Source organism: Pezoporus flaviventris, unplaced genomic scaffold (genome assembly GCF_033815535.1).
Source record: "Pezoporus flaviventris isolate CSIRO_AGI_PZ_B2104156 unplaced genomic scaffold, CSIRO_AGI_Pfla_v1 ptg000005l, whole genome shotgun sequence".
NCBI classification, from domain to species: Eukaryota; Metazoa; Chordata; class Aves; order Psittaciformes; family Psittacidae; genus Pezoporus; species Pezoporus flaviventris.
In genome coordinates this window covers 7441903-7462377 of record NW_026892553.1, presented here as the reverse complement: position 1 = coordinate 7462377, position 20475 = coordinate 7441903, and the positions used below count along the sequence as shown (strand labels likewise).

Here is a 20475-nt window from a genome sequence, read left to right as displayed (position 1 = left end):
CGGCTCGGCTCCCCAGGGGATGCTGGAGGGGGGAATGCGCCGAACGGAGCAGGCAAAGAACGAGCCGCAAGATCGGGGTCCATAAATCACAGGAAAAGGGACAGCTGCGAGCCAGGGCTCTTGGTGCTGTGAGAAAAGGCAGAGCAGAAACCACCTCGTCTGCAACCAAAATCATCTCAGTAATTAAAAAAAAACAAAAAACTAACCAACCAAAAAAAAAACCAAACCAGAAACCCTACAATTTAATTTAGAGATGATAAAAAACTTTTTATCTTACCCCAATTTCTAATTTCAGGGTGATTTGACCACCACAACATACATGGGAGGTAAACTTTTCCAGGTACCCCTCCATGCAACCTTCACGTCCCACCTTCTACTAAGGCAAATAGGAGGAAGAAGATGTGATGGGCATAGACCTCCTGCAGAAGCTGGAAGGAAATGTTAGCAGTGGCACTAGCCATTCTCCTCTTTTTAGTGATCCAAGTCCCAGGTCTCAGATGAAAAGCGACAGGCCAGAGGAGGAGCTAGGACAATCACCTCATTTGGGGCCATCTCAGGAGCTGCCATCAAGGCAGTGGCAGCAGCAATGCTAAGGACCTGAGGGAAGTCCCTGGCAAGGCAGCCTTAGGATCTGCATTGTGAAATAGCAAACACTGTCTCAGCAGAAGGCCAGACATCACCCAGCTGACCTCTGCACCTCCTCATGGTGTCCCACCAAGTAAAGCTTTCACCTCATCCTCAAGCAGACTGTCTGAGCTATCAGAGAAGTCCTCCAGATCCTGCTGCCTCATCTTGGACTCCAGAACAGTGATGCGCTGCTTGAGTTTCTTCTGGGCATCATTGTACTCTGTCAGGACCCGGCCAAAGCGTGTGTGCAGTGTGTCCAAGTTCAAGGCCAGACTGTCCAGCCTCTCCTCCATGCTCTTCCCTTCCGTGCTTTCTTCTGTAGCCGTCTCATCCAGCAGCCCTTCCTTGATCAGTATCTCCCGACCACGCTCCTCCAAGATCCTTTTGGCATCAGGATACTCTGTGACTGCTTCCATAAGATCTTCCTTTGACAAGCAGAAGAGATCAGAGTATCCCAAGCTACGGATGTTGGCTGTGCGCCTGTTGCCCATTTTGCTGCCTTTAATGTTGAGGATGCTGATCTCACCAAAGCAGCTTCCTGCAGTGAGCAAAGCATACTGTGTCGTTCCATCATCTCCCACCACAGCCAGCTTCCCCTCCTTGATGATATACATCTCTTTCCCAATGTCCCCTTTCCGGCAAATGTAATCCCCTGGGCTGAACACCTGAGGGCGAAGCTTCAGCACCAGCTCCACCAGTAGATCAGCCTCACAGTTCTGGAATATCCTCACCTTCTTCAGTGTCTCCAGGTGAACGTTGATGGCAATCTCTGCCCTTAACTTATCAGGGAGATTCTTGAGGACTTCCCGTTCGTCTACTGCTTTCTTGTTGGTCCACACATAGTCAAACCACTTGATGACTTTGGTTTCCATGTCTCTGCTCACCTTGTGGAACTGCATGTAGTGTTTGATAGCATCAACTTTTGCCTGGAACTCTGCCCTAGTGGCATTCATGTTAGATATCATGGATCCCACATTCCCCACAATGGTGGCAAAGATGAGGACACCGATGAGGAAATCAAAGATCACAAAGAGGTATTCTTCATCAGTCACAGGCGGAGGGGTCTCTCCAATAGTAGTCAAAGTCAAGGTAGACCAGTAGAGACAGTAGACGTACCCCAGGGTCAGATTACTGTATTCAGGGTCTGTGATGTTGGGATAGACCCAGCTGTCCTTTCCAAGCCCTATGGCCTTGGAGATGGCATAATATATGCATGCATTCCAGTGGATGATGACCAGGATGTAAAGAACCAAGTTGCTGATGCGGAAGATGTTGGGGTGGCTGGTTCTGGTCTCGGTCCTATTGAAGAACTCAAACATGCGGGAGAAGCGGAGCAGCCTGTTGAAACGCAACTCAGGGCAGTGCAATCCCACAGTGAAGTACACCAGGTCTGTGGGCAGGATGGAGAGAACATCCAGCTTGAACTGTAAGGTATGGATGTAGTTATCCCGTAACTTCTTCGTGTCCTTAACCAGGAGCCCCTGTTCCAAGAAACCTAATGGACAAGCACATGACAGAATTATCTTGGCTAATGTTCAACTCTACTGCAGGGTTTGTAAGTGTTTTTGAGAAACATTTTATGGGATGACATGCACATGTATGCACAGGGTCATGCAAATACTACCATTTCCACCTGACCTACTCCATTTACAAGCTTTTGTTACACTTCATCTGGCAAAAGCCACCTAAAGATACCACTTAGGGATTTAGTTTGTTGCTACAAAGAGATGGGGACACTAAGGTTTCCATCCTCCAGGTCATGAATTATTACAGTTCTAACAGAAATGTACAGCTACCTGCCACGTTCTGAGAACACTAAATTCTACCGTTTTCTCATGTAGATAATTCATTAGCTGAACTGATGCAAAATCAGAGATGCAGACCTTCAACTATGCCCGAACACTAATAGCAACGCAGGTAATCTGGTACAATTATTCAAAGGTGAAGCTGGAAGCTGGGATGATTAATCTTTCACTCTGAAACTGACTCCGTTTCTCAGATTTTTCTCATTAGATTCTTTCTGTGGAGACTGCTTCCTATTAGTGACTGCCAAGGGAGACAAAACCCTCCCTCTAATGGAGCTGTAGATTAGGTCTCTCCCTGGCAGATCATCTCCACTTTTAGGAGCACTCACAAGCAAGGGTTCTGTTTCTGCTTACCTGTGCGCAGGCGGATCACTATGTCCCCAATGTAGATAGAGTCCGAGACGTAGTCTAACACCAGCCAGAGGACAACATAGGTCTCTTGCAGGTCATTGAAGCAAGCCCTGGAGGAAGGTCATAAATTAGGGTGGTGAGACCAACAAATCTCCGTATCATCTCCAGTTATTACAGATGCATAGGCTGATTCTGAGGCTCCTAACCCTGCAACAGAGCTTGGCCATTTGCCCCTCTTCTCCTAGAAATTAAAACCCCCTTCTCTGAAAACCCTGTCCTCTCTTCACGTAGGTGAAGCAATGTCTTGAAACCACCTCCCAGATATACCTTACAGCTTTACCCCAAAATCATGGTCCTTTCCAACCAGGGCCAGAGGATGGATGCTCTGCCTCTGAACCATAGAAGTCACAGAGATAGCAGGGGATCCCTTTCCTTTAGGTTCATACCTGCCCCAGCACCACCAGTGTCATTTGTCTGATACCAGCTGAGCAATGACAACCAGGTGAACAGGAGGAATAGAGGAGAGAGGGAGCCTACAACCTCCCAACTCACCTGGCTACGAGCAAGCACCAGTTATAGAGGACAGGAACTGCAATGACAGCCAGCCAGCAGTAATACCAGTCCCCTGCAGGGTCCACCACAAAGATCTGCCATTTCTTCCTGGAACCAGAGAGAAACCAGAGCTGGCAATGTATAAATAAAGGGCTAAATACAGAAAATAGGGTTGGAAGGAACCATCTTTTAACCCTTGCACTGGACTGGTTTAAAACATAGCTGCAGCTTGAGTGTCAGTCTGTAAGATAAAAACGATCCCAGCAGTGCTGAGTAAAAATGTCCAGCACTGTTTAAGCTTCTTTATCCCTAAAACTGGGCTCACTAATGTACCAGAAGAGGAAACTGTAGGACATTAAGGCAGAGCCGGCAGCCTACATACACCCAGCACCACAGTATCAAAGCCAGAAACAGATGTGTGGAAGAGGATGATCAGAAAACTTCTTGTTACATGACATTACCTCTCCCAGATGAGGTATGGATCCATGCCAGACAGATCTTAAAAGAAGATCAATTAGCAGATCTTAAAAGAAGATCAATTAGAGCAGGAAGGAAAGTGTTCTGCAGATCAGTGAGAGCACCAAGAGATGCCCAAGCCCCAGAGCAGCAACCCAGGGCAGCTGGCATTGCAATGCTGCCATCACCATGCTGCTTGTAGCTGCCTGCCTGCAGCCTGCTCAGTCCTGGTCCAGCCTTTGAACTGCTCCCAAGTGTTTGATCCTGCTCATCTTGGGACTCTGAGATTAGCTGTGTGTGCTCCGGTAGCCAGATCTCACTGGAGAAGCTGGGGGGAAGAGAAACTCTGCAGCTGGGCAGATAAGCTCAGTGGCTGCAGCCTGGTAGGGCAAAACTCTTTCCCCTCCCTCCTTTCCCACTTTTGAACATGGAAAACTCCCTCCAGCGATAGGAAAAAAAAACAACCCACTTGCCAACAGATTCCCCATGCCCACCCCATTGCTTCTGACAGCTTCAAAAGCAAAACCTCTGCATTGAAGTCTCCTTCCCCAGCGGCACAGGCGGCAGCACTCACAGTGCCCGGAACATGGGGAGCAGCACTCAGCACAAACCCAGCAGCAGTCCTTCACACTCCCTCTGGATACAGCACAGACAAGCTTGCAGTCCAGCTTCCCCATTAGAAGTGCTTATCTTTTGCTCAGAAAGAGCCACTTTAATGGGTTTTGAGATAGGGATTTCCTGGTCCCCAGCACACTGGAAGCACTGACACCCGTAGCCAGACACTTCTGTTGTGACACCCACAAGCACTAATAACCTCAATAACAATGCTGATAATGGTAATTCCAGCTTTAAATCACCAGCGCTGCCCATGCCATGTGGAAACCAGAGCTCTGGGTTAGCCCAGGAAGAGGGAATCTGCCTCTTCCTTAAGGCTTTGCAACCATGGAGTCTCCCATGGCTGTGGGACACAGCAGCTCACATTCAGCGTTACCTGTGGTTACTTGCCCTATGGTACTTGCCTGTGGAGCTGTGGACCAGAAAACAGCAGAAGTTACCACCATGTCCTCAGGAGTCCAATGGCACCAAGAGCCCTTTCAGGGCATGCTTCATCTCCCTCTGATAATTAACAATCTCCCCTTAACCTCACAGGGCAGAACAATTTCCATGCCCAGTAAAGGCCCGGATACAAGGCTCAGATCTTTTTCTCCTACAGAAAACAATTGCTTCTTGGTGTTTTAATTACCACGGATAATGGCAGGGTACAGAGGAGTCCATGAGCTTTGCCCTTTAATCAGCCAGCAGAAGAAAAGCCAGGTTATAGCTTTGCACCAGGAATGAGAGCTGAGGAGATGAAAGGGCTGGATTTGAAAGAGCCTTTTCACAAAGCTGCCGTCACAGCATCTGCTCCTGGGGAGGCCAGGGCAGCAAACACACTCCCTTCATCCTGCAGATGATGAGACTGGCAAACCCCATGTGTTCATGCTTGCTGTGGTCTCCTGTATGGAGATCCCACATCCCTTGCCTTGTCCCCAGCTCCCCATATGCACAAAAGCTGAAGGTATGTCTCCTCACAGACCCAGGGCTGGCTCTGAACACCAACCCTAGCGTTGAACTGCTCTGGAAATGGGGAGCTCTGCTAGCTGTCACAAGCCATGCAACGTGTGCTTCCCACCAGGGCATGCACCAGGGAAGAGAAGGCCACATAGGCAAGGTACAGTCCAGGTCTTTTCCACAGGGACAGACTACCAGGCCCTATGTGCCAGGCTGGCCGGAGAGGGCAGGGAGGACCCTTCCTACCACTGCATCCTACCACTCCCTTTTCCATCCCCATCCCCATCCATCAACCATCACTGCATGGCTGTCTCAAGCCAAGGACGGCTGTGGCCACAGGAAAGCAACCCTACTTCTTGTTTCCCTCCTCGGTCTCCTCATCCTGTAGGTCACTGGCGATTCTGGCAGCCGCTGCCTGGAACTCGGTGCCCTGGAAGCGCTCAAGGAAGGGGTCTGGCTTTTGCTGCTCCTCGTGCAAGCTCCTGCTGGCCCAGTCCCTCAGCACCATCACCAGCCGGACTATCCTGGATGAGGGAAAGAGGAAAGAGAGCGAGGAGAAGGCTTCAGAACCAGCGGAGTGGTTACAGCCGAGACGAAAACGCTCACAGGTCCCTCTAAACCCCAATGTTTCCTTTCTCCTCCCTTGCAGTGATGCTCATTTGGTCATTTCCTGAGGGCAGCAGCTCCAGAGGAGCCTTCAGCACCACGGCGAGGGGAAGCTCATGGCCCACGAGCCTCACTTCTGAGCGGGGGGAGCCCCCGGGGGACAGGACTTGTCCAGGAGCCAGAGCCCCGCTGCGGAGAGCGGCCCGGCCCGGGGATGCGGGGCGCGGCTCTCGGGCAGGGGATGGGGAGCGCCAGCCTGAGAGCCCGCTCCGGGAGCTCTGCTCCGGCGGTGGCAGCGTCGGCACCAGACAGAGCCGGTGAGAGGGGAGGCTGCAGTGCAGAGCTCGGGGTGCAGAGAGGAGAGTGCCTGCACTGGTCTGGTGAGGGGAGGGTGCACAATGGGCAGGGCTGCACTCGGAGCTCCCTGGTGCAGGTCCTCCTGCAGCAGGGGCTGAGCTGCGGGATGCTGTTGGCAGCTGAAATGTCAGGGGAGCTGATGGGGGAGCCAGTGCAGGAGCCTCAAGCGTCCATCTTAGTTCATGCAGAAAAGGAGGGCATTAACCCAGAGAGCTGGGAGCTAGTAATAAAGAAACAACAACAAAAGGAGGAAGAGGGCAATTTAAAAGCAAGGGGCTTCCTCTAAAATCTGATATTCCCATCCAGAACTGCTTCATAGTTCTGCAGGGGGCTGACACAGCAGAGGGGTTGGAACTTGATGATCTCAAGGTTCTTTCCAACTCTAACTATTCTATGATTCTGTGGTGTGGAACCAAGAATATGAGCAAGAGGGCTCACCCTGGCAGAGTCCCATGGCTCCTTCCCCAGTCCTGCTGCCATTCCCGCAGGGGCATGAGGAAAGCATGGGTGATGGGACAGAGTGAGGCTGCCTGCAACTGAAAGAAGCCCCCAGGCACACAAATGTGATGAAACCATTCCCTCCTGAAGCTCTCTCCATGGCACCATTCACAGTCCCTGCAGCCACTGAATGCCATATAGCAGGAGGGGATGCTGACCCCAGGGTCAAAGCCAGGTACAGAAGGCTCAGGCTCACACGCAGGTACCTGGCCAAGGTTCTCCTGCCTTGGAAGGCAGAGGCAGGCGGCTGCTCCCCTCCATTCGAGGGAGTTCCTCTCTGCAGCTCTGAGGTGTCAGCTGGGGTTGAGCAGGTCCTGCAGCAGGAAAAGAGAGGGATCTCAGTCACACTGTGCCATCATGGCACCCACCCACAGCCAGGTGAATGGGAGGAAGCAGGTTGGGCATCCCAGCCCTGCCCGTGCCAGGTCTCAGCCACACACAGAGCTGACCCTCCCCAGCCCTGCCTCCCCCAACCCCACCAGGGACCAGCCTGACCTCGTGGTGAGCCCTGTCCCCTCCACTCGGGCTTGCCCGGGTGGGCAGGGGTGGTGGTTGGCCGGTGAGCTCTGCAGACCGTTATTCTTGGCCATCATCCTCCATGTGAAGAGACCATGGGCACAAACCCTGCCCCAGAGACCTGCATAGAGCAGAAGACAGGCACAAGGAGCAGCCGTGCAGGACACCTCATGTGGTTTGAACGCAGCATAGGAAGAGAGGGTCAAACCCCGCGGGGTGTTTTCCACCCCCAGACCTTGCTGATGCTGTGTTGCCTTGCAGAGCATTTCACCCTCCCCAAGAGATCTCACATCACCCCATCAAAGATGCTGCTGGCTCCTCAGCCATTGCTGGGGCAACAGCATCCCCAGTGAGTCATGGCATGACAACGAGCCCATGGCTCTCAGCCCCACTGCCTGCCCAAGGATGAGAAAATAGACTCATAAGGGGTGCAAGCACAAGGCCAGGCCTGGCAGGGAGATGCTGTCATGCATGACTTTGTGTACAAGGGTGTTTGCACCTGAGCAAGTGCTCTCCTTCCCCAGGGCACGGGAACCTGCTGGTGTCTTGCCCAGAGAGCCCTATCTCTCATCACCACATATCTCTGCCCTGCATTGGACATTAAGGTTTGCTATTTAAAGAGAGTCTTGCTGAGGTTCCTGCTGGCAGGAGCTACCACCTGGCTTCAGAGAGCAGCAGAGAAGACCCCACATTAACATGCAGGGGCTGCTGTGGAGCAGTGGAATTTCACCAGGGTCTGTCTCTAATAAGTGAGAGCTGCCCACAGGGCTTGCTCAGCCCCAGCACCACGCACAGCCCTCACTGCTCTGCTGTGCCCTACTATAGACCACACAGTGCCAAAGTACCTCACAGAAACACAGATCTGCAGATACATAAATCCAAAGGCACACAGGCATTGCCCAGCCCTACCCAGACCATGTATTCCCACTCCACCTGCTCCTCCTTGGGTGCACAGCACACCCGTTATACCTCTATTGCAAGGATAAGGCAGGGTCCTGGAGACCACGCACTCATGCCTGCACAGCAGAGGCTCTGCTTGGGGAAGGCAATGCCTTGTACACCTCTGCCAACACGCACAAAGGCTCCATCCCCACCACACGCACAGGCAGTCACACATCCCTAGGCACAGTGAAGCCTCTGCTGAGAGGCCACCACTGTCCACTTACGAGCCTGGTGTCCCCTGAAGCCTTCCACAAACGAGTGTTGAGCTGCAAAGCCAAGCCAGGAAAGCAGAGTTGTGCACTCCTGCTCTTCTCCCTGGCCAAGCAGAGGAGCAGCACTGCAGGATGCAAATGCAGGTGATCGTCACTGCAGCACACCCATCCCCTGAGCATCCTCAACATCCTGAGCACCAAGGTGCACTTCAGAGCTGTTAATAGCAGCCAGCCTTTGTGTCTGGGGGATGAAAGGGGAGGAGGGAAATGTGCTGATCAGGGATGCTCCATTTCCCTACCCATGCGTCTCTTTCTCCCCCTGTCACTTCCTCAGTGGCAGAAGGGACCCCAGACATCTCTCAGGGCAGAGCCCAGCAGGAGATTGCAGCCATCCTGAGCAGGTCTGGGTCCAGTGGCTCCTGAGTCCCCAGCAAATCTTAGGGAAGCATTACTACTCACCCAGGGACAGGCAGAGCCAGCCCACCCCCAGGTCCTGCACACAAGGGACTGCAACAAGATTGTGTCCTGGGCTGCCTGCTTCTGCTCCCTAGGGAAGAAGTGGACTAGATGATCTCCAGAGGCCCCTTCCAGCCCTAACAATCCTGTGATTCCATTTTCCTGCTTCACAGGCCGTGCTACAGCTACTGCTCTGATGGAAGATCTGCAGAAGTAGACACGTTTTAACACCCTCCCATCCATTTACCTCTCCTTGCGCTCAGGGACCAAATGTGCTGCTCCGGAGTCCCAGCGAAGACAGCCGCAGTGTTTGAAGGTGATCACGAAATGCTTCTTTCACCAGTTTCTGCCTTTGTATTTTCTTCACAAAACCATTCTTATAGCATAGCCAGTTAGCAAAGAAGTTGCATCCTCAAGGCAGTAAGGAAGAGGTTAATTTTCACCTGTCTCTTGCCTAATCAGCCCCTGCTGTGTGCATAGAGTCCCGCACCCTGTGTGAGGCTGATCTGAAAGCACCAGCACCGGGAGTCCCTTTGCTATCAAAGGTTTACCTTTTATTTTCCTTCAAAGCCTTTAATTCCACTTGTTCTGATCTCACTGAACACCCGGGCAGCAGGGAGCCTGAAGGTAGAAAGGGATGTTCTGCAGCCTTGGTGGGGTGAGCACCCAGCAGCAAGGGGCACATCACCCTGCTCCTGTCCTCAGCACTGGGGACCACAGACCAGGAGCACTGCCAGTGGCACATGTCCCCGCTTTCACCTCTCCTTCTGCTCTCTGCCTGCTGCTGCCTTCAAAAGCAGCTCCAGGAGCTGCTCCCTCGAGCCCCATGGTGCACAAGACACATTATTTGCCATGCACATCTCTGTGGCAGTGACCCCAGGAGACAGCCAGCACTGCCACGTGTGCTGCCCTGGGACAAGGCAGAGCTGGGAGGAGAAGGCAGGGAAGAGAGAAAGGAAATCCATAAAGCCATCACACCCCAACACATCCAGAACACACGGTCTTTATTAATATGTGCATTTTATGGGTCAGTGTTTCCAGATTTAAACCTCACATAAAAGTCGTATTGTATCCCCTCTAACCTGCCTTTGAGAACACATACAGTTTGATCATGTCTCTCCCAAATACCTTCAATCCTCACTTTGAAGGTGTCGTGTCCCCAAAAGGGTCAGCCCTTCTCATCCTAAAATACAGCTTAAAGGAAACCCAACACAAGCTTCTTCCAAACCCCTCCGAGAAGAGAAACCAGGCAAACTGTTCACCTCCTTTCCTCAGCAGCAGCCCCTTATACAGACCCACTGTGTAAGGTCCCCTGGTAACCCTCACCACATCCCTGAGCCACAAGCCATAGGAACCACACCACACTATCCTGGCGCTCATTTGCAATATATCTTAGTGCTCAGCTCTCAGCCACAGGTTCAGAGCTGCAATTACATTAGGACAGCTACTTATTAGTCAGTGTCCAGATTTACAGCCATGGATGCAGGCAGAAAACACCCAAGCATTCATGCCTGTGAATAAGTTATTGGGACACCTGGGTGACCTGCAGGTGCAGCTACAATTACTGATAGGTGGAACAGAGAGGTGCCAAAGCCTGCCCCAGAGCCTGCAGGCACAGCTCCAGCAGGTGTGCTGGGTGAACCCCCGAAAGCATCTCAAAGTCACCTCAGTTCCAAGCGTTACTGAACTCCGCAGAAGGAAAGAAATGGCAAAGCTTTTGAGCTGGCCTTGGTTTTGGCTAAAGAGCATCCAGGCCAAGGATTCCCCTCACCTATGTTCATGCACCATCACTGAAGTTACAGCTTGGCAGCAGACCTGGAGCAATCCTGCCCTCTGGCATTGGCAACCTAACAAAGATCTACTGCTGCCCAAATGGGCAATTTTCCATGGCCTGTCTGGTGCTATCACTGTTGGTACGAGGTCTCATAATCCAGAGAGTCACTACGGGGAGGTTTCCCATTTAAATCTCCCTGGGAAAGAGCCAAGCTGCAGGATAAGCCCAGACCTCAGCAACGCTCTTACAGTCACTTTGGATTTGAATGTTTGCAAACATGCTGCTGAAGCGCTTCCAGCAGGACAGGAGCCGAGAAGAGGGTTGCACAGCAGCAGGGATGGGAACTGCTGGCTCCTTCAGCTCTGTACCTCCTGGAGCAGGGGCTATGGGATGGGAGACCTGGCAGTAAACCTCCACCAAAAAGCAGTGGCACAAGGAAGAGAAAACCCACCAGCAGTTTAGATACACTCAACCACTCCGCAGGTTTTGGAGTGCAAGACAAGGAACAGACCCCAGCAGTTGGCTGAGGACTTCCATGGGGTCAGAACTGGGTTATCCAAGCTGGGACTGAATCAGGGGACTGGGCCCACCAGCATTTAGGACTGTTACAGGACCTCGTGTCCACAAACAGTGCCTTGGGTTTGCATCTCCTCTGGCAGACAGGAGGAGGACCAGAGGGTCTTCCATTGCTCCGTGCAGGACACACACACCTCCTGTGTCAGCCACAAGACCTGGGCTCTTCACAGCAGCTTCCCACAGGAGCACTGACCCCATCAAACATACAAGGTGGTTGCTAGGGTACAGAGAGCATCTGCAGCTGCAGCCACAGCCCAGCCCTGGGACTATGCCTGTTGTGCTATAGTACCCCACCTCTCCCCAACACCCATCTCCAGCTGCTGTGGCACAAGGTCCAGCCTCATCACTTCCCTCACCCGCCTCTGATGCTAGAGCATGGGAGAGGGATGGCATCTTCATTGTCCTTAGGGTCTAAAGGACACAGATCCTCAAGGGCCTACAGTGAAAAAAGCAGGTCAAGGTCAGAGGAAACACATGGCTTCACAGGTTTACTGACTGCAAGTACATGAGCAAGGATCCTTGCTCTGCCCTCAGCCACCCTGCCAGCGCCAGGCAGGAGAGGTCAGGGCACAGGGAATCATCTCCTCATCCAGAGCCACGTGTTGATAAGGCAGGCGGAGATGAGCACGGAGTAGACCAGGATCTCCTTCTGCTGCGAGGCCTTGCACTGCTCCTCCAGCACCCGCACCCTGCTCGAGATCCTCGTCAGCTGCAAGGGAAGCAGTGGGGATGCTGCCAGACCTGTGCAGGACACTGGAGCACCCCAGAGCTGTGGGACAGCAACAGATGGAGGGGTGGGAACTGCCATCTCCTTCAGGTCCTCCTTTGCCAAAGCAGCAGCCGTCTTTGTGTGGGAGAACTAGCAGAGATCCTTAGCTCCTGAGCCAAGATCCTGCCCATCAGAAGAGTATCTGAGCCCTTTACCACCAGCAGACAGAGGGATCTGGCTGTCTCCTGCAGCCTTACAGCTCCCTCAGGGCTGGAGGTTGATGGGGCAGCACACGTGTAAGTCCTCCCCTGCCTCTCCATTAGCAGCATCAGCTGGGACTAACTGGCAACACCAGCCCATCAGGACTGAGCAATGGACCCCCAGAGCCTCCTCACTCACCTCCAGTGGCTCTTCCCAGCCCTTCACCCCCAGCTCACCTGCTTTCTCATTGCTGCCATCTCAGTCATTCCAGCCTCCTCCAAGGCACTCTCCGGGGCTAGACCAGCCTCCTGGGAGCTGGGGAAGAAAAGCAGAGATGCAGAGGGACAAACACTGCTTGAGAGGTGCCTTCCCCCATGCATGGCACTGCTGCGGGGAGCCATGCAGGCAGCATGCCTGGGATGTGCTGTCTGGATGCAGCATCAGGAGACAGGAAACAGCACCTGCATAGCACCTCCTCATCTCTTCTGAGCCCCCATCATGCATAATTAGACCCCTCCACCATGCACCCCATAGTGATCACAACACATGACACACAACAGGGAAAACACATGCTTGGATTTCCTTAGAGGTTCAACAGAGAGGAAACATATTTACCAAGCATCCATCCTCACAGTCAGAGGAATTCATTGAGGGCTGTATAAACCATCTTTAGAGCCAGTCAGGTAAATACGTATCACAGGGCCAATGCTGAAATGGAAGGATGATCTCATATACATCAGCAGGCGAGGATTCCACTGGTGGGAAGTGGCCATCAACTGGGGACAACTATGTGAGCAAGTGCATCAACCAGCAGGAAACGGTCCCATGTTTGCCAAGATAAGGATTTGTTCCTCTCTAGTACCTCCAGGTACCACAAACTCACTCTCCCCACTCCTCTGACAAAAATAAAGCATCACTTTTTGCCACTATAGCAAATTTTACCTGCAGCTTGAAACATAAATGAGCAACCAGAGCACACACCACTTCCTTCCATTCCTGGAACCAGAGGCCACCACTGGCATTAGCCGCTGCACTGGCAGAGGCAATGCAGACTACACATCTCCAGGGCATCCTCTGGAGACCCAGCCACTAAATTAAGTAGATCCACAGTGAGAAAAATCAGGATTTCATGTTCAGTCTGTTGTCCCTATCCTCAGGGGCTAGCCCTACATCAGCTCTTCTGCAATCAGAACTCCCCCCTGCACACCAATGGGCACAAGCACTTGCTGGTACCATACAGGTTACTGCGCGTCTAACACAGCTCCTCAGGGAAGAGAGGGTATCTATTCCTGTTCACAACACGATGTTGATCTCACTGAAGACAGGCCAGGACAGCATGTGGAGATTCAGTGAATCTGTCTGAAAATACATTTGTGAGATAATACTTCCATGTAATGTAACTGCAGTGCAAAATGAAAGTCACGACAGAAAGGAAATCCAATTTCCCCCAGCACAGAGCCATTCACAAAGGACACTTACTGCAGCTTTTGACTGAAAGTCCCAGCTGATCCAGGTGAACAACCTTCGGAGTGGAGGCTAGAAATTACCTTCTAGTGACTCACCCCCTTCAAGAGGTCACTGTCAGGTAAATGCTCTATTCTGTATCCAACACCAGGCTTTTCTTTACTAAAACCTCAGGATAAACAAGTCACCTCAGTGCTGCAGAGGCATAAAGCTGTCGAACCAAAGAGATACTGGGTGCCTCTGAAATGATGCAAAGTACCACAAAGAGGCGTGTCAAGGTGGCTAGCTTTAAAGGGAGCTGGAGACCTGGGGAGAGGCCTGGCACCCACCCCACTGCATTGCAGCAGCTCCGCAACCTACTGCTACCATGGTACTATGGCCTAAACCTCCCCTGCTGCTGATGGGAGGAAGGAGAAGGTGTTACATAGCCACTAACCAGATCTGTTGGCATGTTCTGACTTCATTCCAAAGACAGTCAGCCTGCTGTGGCTAAATCAGGGACAACACGAAGCATCCTCCAGCATCTCTGCCTGCACCTCCACACCAGCTGGGGAGGGAAGGCTGGGGTGCCACTGATGATGGATGCTCACTCTCTTCCTTTTCTGCCCCGAAGCTTTGCTCAAGGAGAATTAGAAGCAGCTTGATGCTCCTCCCGGTGCTGAGCAGCCTCAGAGCAGTGGGGACACCCTAAGGCTTCAATGACATCTTTGAACATGTTAAAATGTACTGCTCTTGCAGAGGTAAAAGTGTCGTGGACTCAGTTGCTCCAGCACACCCAGAGAGATTGAGGTCACTACATACCTCCTGCAGTGAGCACACAGGCATACTGCACCCAGCCAGAGGCACCAGCTATGGGATAAGTAACGCAGTGCAGCCAGTTAGTGGAAAAGGGTAACTACGAGTGACCAAGATACAGCCAAGGGTGCCGGCAGCCTTCAGGAGAGGGTGTCTCGGGGCAGGACCTAAAATCGGGCCATTCTGGATTTCAATCCCCTTCACACATTTCTCTCCACCAAGGCATGCAGTAAAATTGGCACCTGCCTGGCAGTGCAGGGAGGCTGAACTCCCAGCAGTGTCCCAGGCAGCGTTTGGTCACTCGGGGCACTGGTGTTAAGGTAAGCAGAAGGCACAGGCTGGGCTGGGTTAGCAGTGCCTGGCTGCACCCAATGCTCCTGGGCCAGGCACCCGGAGCTGGCAGACAGGACAGGTGAGAAGGAGCAGCCAGGCAGGACCGTCCTGCTCCTGCGCCGTGCAGTCTGAGCTTTACAGAGCCTGTAACATAGCTTAGCGAGGCAAAGGAGAGTCCTTAGAATGCAGCGAGGTGGCTCAAGAGGAGCCAGTCACCTGGGTGGCACTGGGTCTTGCAGGGAGCTCCGGAGCCGGTAGAAGAGCATCTGGCCCAGGAGGTACATGGTCTGGAAGATGTTCTGCATGGAGTAGATCCTGCCCGACCCCGTGAGGAGGGGGAACGGGGCACTGCGCATGGGCAGGGGGCATGGGTCCAGCCTGGGGTGCACACAGAATCACGCCTGTTGTTGACTGGCCTTGTCCAGCACAGGCACAGCCTGGCATTTGGCAGTGCCCTTCAGCACCTCCAAGCATCTCTGGGCAATACCATCCTCACCCTGACCCCCATATAACCAATAGGAGAAACCCTCCAGTAGCCCCCATGCTCAGAGGCAGGCCCCTGACTGCTCCGAAACCAACCATGGCTGTGTGATAACCAGACCTTCACCAGCTGCTCTCACGGTGAGTGCAGAAAGCAGCTCTCCTGCCACCCAGAACAGCCCTGGACCATAGGGGGAAAGGTAGCTCTGCTCTGCGATTAACTGGAGGCAAGTTCTCCACTAGACAGTCTCTGGAGCCCAAGGCCATGAGCAGAGGATCGCTGTCACCGTGCTGCTTCTCACAAGCTACACTCAAAGAGCTGAAAAGCAAGTGTCCTCCTAGCCCACTCTATCTGCAAGGTGCCACAAGTTCCAACAACCCTTGTGGAAGCCCATAAGCCCTAGTGCCTCATTTTCCAGTGGTCACCTGCCCATAGCCCCCAGCACTTTGCCATTCTGGTGCTGGAACAGGAGAACATGTTACAAAGCACTGAGAGGAAGATGGGCAGAGCCAGAGAGATGCGGACAAGGAAGAGCAGGCAGCTCCTGATGCAATGGCCAGACAAGGACCGACAGCTCTCCCATGTGCATCTCAGCAGAGAGCTCATCACCCTGGGGATCCACACAGATGCCTCAGCACTGCCTGGTATGAACCTGACACCAAAGCCATGTTCCTCTCACACAAGAGGAGGACTTGCTAGGCATTGCCTTGCCCTGACCTGGATACCCCCCAGCTCAGGGCACTGACACCAGGGAGCATCAAAGCAGCACTGGGGACAGGAGATGCTGATCCCACCCGCCCCAGGCAGCTCCGGGTTCATGCTCACCGCTCACGGTGCTGGCCCGGGCTGTGCACGGCCAGCAGGGCACCGTCACTTGAGGTCTTCTCCCGCCGTGACTTGCTGTTGTGGTGGCCCTGTTGGCATCAAACACATCAAGCACTCAGTGCGGGGAGCATGACACGAGCCCCAAACCTGGTGGTGGGGAGCCATGCTCAGTGCAGAGCAAGGGTCACCAGCGAGGAGTCTGCAAATCTGATCTCTACTGGGATCAGAAATCCAGAGCTTAACGCATGCAGCAACAGCTCTTGAATCTCAGGGAGGTGCAAGCACTTGAAAAAGCAGCTCCAGCAGCCAAACCAAGCCTTTGCCTGCCCATGTCAAGGACCTCTCCTTCGTTTCGCACAAGGTCAAGATCTGCTTTTAGCTCTTCCACCAGAGCCCTGTACGCTGCAATGATGAAACAGCTCCTCTTGCACTTCACCCAGGAGAAACAGGGTTGAAAAGGGACTTTAAAAGTAGCAGGAGGCCGTTGTGGGGCCCTGTACTCAGCCTATCTCCTGCTCACAAAATTCAGTAGGAGATGTGGCTGAATCAGTGTCCCAGCACGCAGGTGTGTGCTGCTGATGGGACACAAAGCAATCCCACCACCCCTACACCCTTATTCCTAGGGCCCTGGAGGAAGAGATCGCACTCTGGAAGATGGATTCTGGCTTGGACTGATACCAGACCTCTGGGAAAACCCAGCTCTGGGATTGCTGCCCCTTCCCACCACGGCAGCCCCATCCGCCCTCAATGCGGTACCGATCGCTTGCGCTTCTGGGAGCTCGATCTGCTGGTGATGTGCAGGTAAGGGGCATCCCCATGGCAGGGCTGTGCAGATTCCATGTGCACCATGACGGAGGGAACCTCCTTTTGCGGGGTCAGCAGCATGGGCCTCAAACTGGCATCTGGTGTATCTAGAGAGGAGAAAGGGAAGGATTAAACCAACTGGAATGATCTCAGGACAGGGGAGAAGAGGGATCCACCCATATAGGAGTACATTAAAAAACATGTCCTGCAGATGTGAGCAGCAGGACAGCCTGGAGAGGCAGGGACTGGAAAGCCACCAGCCACACTGCTCCAGGAAAGTGAGGGCTTGGAGCTGTTTTTCAATGAGACAGGGCCACATGTCCCTGCATCCCAAAGCAGGGAGCCTACCAAAGGCCACGAGGGCAGAGAAGTGAGGAAGAGATGTGGAAGGAGATGCTCCACATTTTGCTCCTCTTTTGAAACTAAGACACCTCCTGCCTTCTGTTGCTCACCTTTGGCCACCTCTGCCCAAGCATCTCTCCACCATCCTGTCCTTCCTTTGAGAAGAAAACTGACTGCCATGTCCACCCCTGTCCTCTCCTCTTGAAAAGCAAACCACTGGGGGCTTTATAAGGGGATCCTACTCCCTAGGATGTTGTAGTGCTCCATCAACCTTCAACCACCCCAAAAATCAACCCAGGACATCACCTGCAAGAGAAATCCTATCAGGGATGTGCATCCGAAGGGAAGGGGACACCTCCTCCGTCACTGGCTCCTCATCCACAGGGCTGAAGCTGTCTGCTACCCTCAGTCTGCTGGGAACCTGCATCCTTTGGCTGATGGCTTCTGTGAAGGGCACGTCACAGCGGATGCGGTTCGGGTCCGGTCCCCAAAACAGCCACATCTTTTCTGATGCCCTCAGCTTGCTTGAGCACCCTGGGGTTTCACACAGAGGAAGAGAGAGCTGAGCAGAAGTGGTGGCAAGAACTCTTCCAAACTGGCACCCACACACGTGCTGTAAGACACCTAAAATTCAAGGAGAAACAACTCACACTGTCAGAGCTGCCCCAAAGAACAGGGTGTCCCACGAAGCCCCACTGGTGGGAGCAAGGATGCAGAGCTGCTGCTGCAGGTGGAATTCCTGTCTGGCAGGGTAAGAAAGGGGAGCAAAGCCTGAGTTTAGTGCCTATTGCCTCCACTGATTGCAAGGAAAGGGCAATAGTTCAGCACACCTGAAAGCAGCTCAGTATAGCCTAAAAAACTAGTGGGGAAAAAACACACATCCAGAAGTAAAGTGTTTTGGAGGGCTGGGAGCACATTTCTGTGTTCACACACCTTCAAGGAAAAAAAATGAGGTTTCCTATAAACAAAACACATTTTAGTGGCAAGATTCCAGGTTATCCCAAGAAAACCTGAGCACTCTAACTCCTCCACACACACACTGGCTGCAGTGTCCCCCATTCCCCACCCATCTCCTTGAGTGACCTGCACCAAGCTGAACAAGATGGGTTTGGCCCCAAGCACAGCTTCCAGATGCTGAGCCGTCCTCCCACAGAGGAAGGAGAGGAGCACACCAGCATCCCCAGGCCAGCGCCAGCTTCACTCTCTTCCAGGAGGGGACCGGCACCAAGGAGGGACACAGCCCCCACAAGCACCTTCCTGGCTCCCAGCTCTCCATACCTCCTCAACAAGCTGCAGCTGAGGAGAAAACCTCAACAAGTGAGGGCTGCTGAAGCAGCCAGACCTCAGCACTGCCCCAGATGCGCCACTTGCATGCAGAGACCCCTGCACCCTCGTTGCTGCTGCCCCCTTTGAGCTCACTGTGCCCAGAAAGGGCACCCTCTGCTGCCAGGTCAGAATCTCCATCGTAAGAGGGGCTGTCTCCAGACAGAGAACAGAGTTTTCCTTTTCTCAAGGAAGAGAAATGGGAAGAGGTGTGCAAGCAGGGTCCCTGCCTTCTCTGCTCATGATCCAGGGACTACATTTAGCAGCCAGGTCTCCGATGCTGCATTTCCAGCCCACCAGGCTGCTCGCAGCAGCACCAGCTAGGACTACCCACTGTCACCCTCGCTGACGCTTCTCGGGGTGCTTTGGACCCCCTTTCCTGCCTCAGGATGTCACCCAGGGGAGAGGAGCAGAGGGAAATCCCTCGGTTGTAGCAACAACGCCCAAAGGACCGCAGCAGAAACAGTACCCAAGCCATGATCCTGTTCCCTGTAACTCCAGGCACATGAGGGTGGCAGAACCAGCTCCACGGCAGCTGTAACCAGCACCTGCCTCACCCTGCTTTCTCCTCCTCTGTCATTAAAAACCTTCTCATTGAAGAGACAGAAATTAGCTAGGGCAATTTCCTGCTTCCAGACACACAGAGCCAAGATCAGATCCTCACCTGACCAGCTCTGACCCAGGGCTGCTGCTGGAAACAGGCTGTGCAGGGGCACAGCAGCCCCTGGCTGCCCTGCAGGTCCTCCACCACCATGCCGAGCCCCCATCCTGGCACGGGTGACACCAGCTCCTGAGTGTCACAATACACACACACCCTGCTTCTCCCCAGAACCTCAGATAAAATGGGAAGCCTCCACTCAGGAGCAGGGCAGTAAGTCCTGTATGGTCCCAAGGCAGAGTCAGTCCCACAGGAGAAACCTGTATCAGAAACCCAGCCCCACAGCTGTGGAGACCACAGGGTCCCTCCTTCACGTTTTTGGTGCTTTAGAGGAGCGAATGCTCTATGCTGCTCTCTCAGGCTGCTCTCCGGGAAGCCAGCAGATATTAATAACCATAAATCTGGAGAGGGCACATCGGTTCATGTTCTAATCACCTATGAAACTGCTGCAGCTCCCAAAGAGCAAAGGGAGGGGAGTGAGAAGCAGGTTCTGAGAGACTAAGCTATTAAGGAAAAAAAAAGAGATCAGCTGTCAAAACCCATAAGAACAAAATGCTTAAGTGGCTGGATTTCCTCCTTTAACTTTCTTTAGGGCTTTTCCTAGCTATTGCCAAGCAACCTCCCTTCCCTTGCCAATAGAAGACTCCTTCTCAGGCTCTGCTTTGGCACTTGTATTCGCAGCGACAGGGAATTTCCGGCTCACTAAGCCCGTGAGTAGGTTTAAGCCCTGCAAGTCAGGAAAACCTGCCCTGGGGAGGGGAAACCCCACAACCGCCCTCTCTTCGTCCCTCCGCAGCTCCGTACGGGGCAGGAGGGGATCCCAGCCTGCTCCAGCACCCCCCGCATCGCTCAGAATGGGGCGCTGGGGCGCGCAGCTCCCTGCTAAAGGCGCCGACACCGCCCGCGGGTCTGCTCTTTGCCTCGGGGCTGTACCTTGTCACGACAGAGAGCAGTGACAGGCAGCGGAATGGCTTCTGTCACCCGCTCGGGTCCGGCTACGCAGAGCCGGGGTGACCCCTCAGCAGCCCCGGGCCTCGGCTTAGGGAAGCGCCATGGGGTGAAGGGTTGGGGGGATCCGAGCACGACACCCGGCTCTGAGCACCGCGGGGTGGGAGCGGGGCCGGGGTGCTCCATGGGCCCCCTGCGGGGGACACCGTCCCGTCGGGCCGGGGAGCGGCAGCAGAGCCCGTCGGTTCCTGAGCCCCGGGACGGTTCGCACGGGCGGGGAGCGGACACACTTACTTGGACTCTTCCCTTGCCG

The 20475-nt window shown here is 53.5% G+C and overlaps 2 protein-coding genes and 1 long non-coding RNA gene across 5 annotated transcripts in view; 1 reads left to right on the top strand and 2 right to left on the bottom strand.

Moving 5' to 3' along the window:
- LOC133265431 (uncharacterized) overlaps positions 1-20475 on the top strand; it is a 223902-nt gene that overhangs the window by 54291 nt on the left and 149136 nt on the right. The window lies entirely within an intron of this gene.
- CNGA2 (cyclic nucleotide gated channel subunit alpha 2) lies at positions 234-8076 on the bottom strand. Of its 3 annotated transcripts, XM_061445931.1 has the most exons (6): positions 7299-8076; positions 7010-7117; positions 5696-5866; positions 3336-3443; positions 2787-2893; positions 234-2122 (listed from the first exon to the last, which is right to left on the bottom strand). In XM_061445931.1, exons 1-6 carry the CDS (start codon positions 7583-7585, stop codon positions 702-704), a joined length of 2202 nt encoding a protein of 733 aa, XP_061301915.1. In that variant the 5' UTR covers positions 7586-8076; the 3' UTR covers positions 234-701. The 3 variants fall into 3 exon arrangements, with proteins under 3 accessions (XP_061301915.1, XP_061301916.1, XP_061301917.1); XM_061445932.1 differs by lacking the exons at positions 7010-7117; positions 7299-8076 and adding an exon at positions 5949-6033; XM_061445933.1 differs by lacking the exons at positions 7010-7117; positions 7299-8076 and adding an exon at positions 5035-5132 and having other exon boundaries at positions 5696-5803.
- Positions 9917-20347, bottom strand: FATE1 (fetal and adult testis expressed 1). The gene is made up of 7 exons (XM_061445941.1): positions 20148-20347; positions 17540-17767; positions 16844-16998; positions 16088-16176; positions 14998-15159; positions 12426-12504; positions 9917-11988 (listed from the first exon to the last, which is right to left on the bottom strand). Exons 2-7 carry the CDS (start codon positions 17733-17735, stop codon positions 11857-11859), a joined length of 813 nt encoding a protein of 270 aa, XP_061301925.1. The 5' UTR covers positions 17736-17767; positions 20148-20347; the 3' UTR covers positions 9917-11856.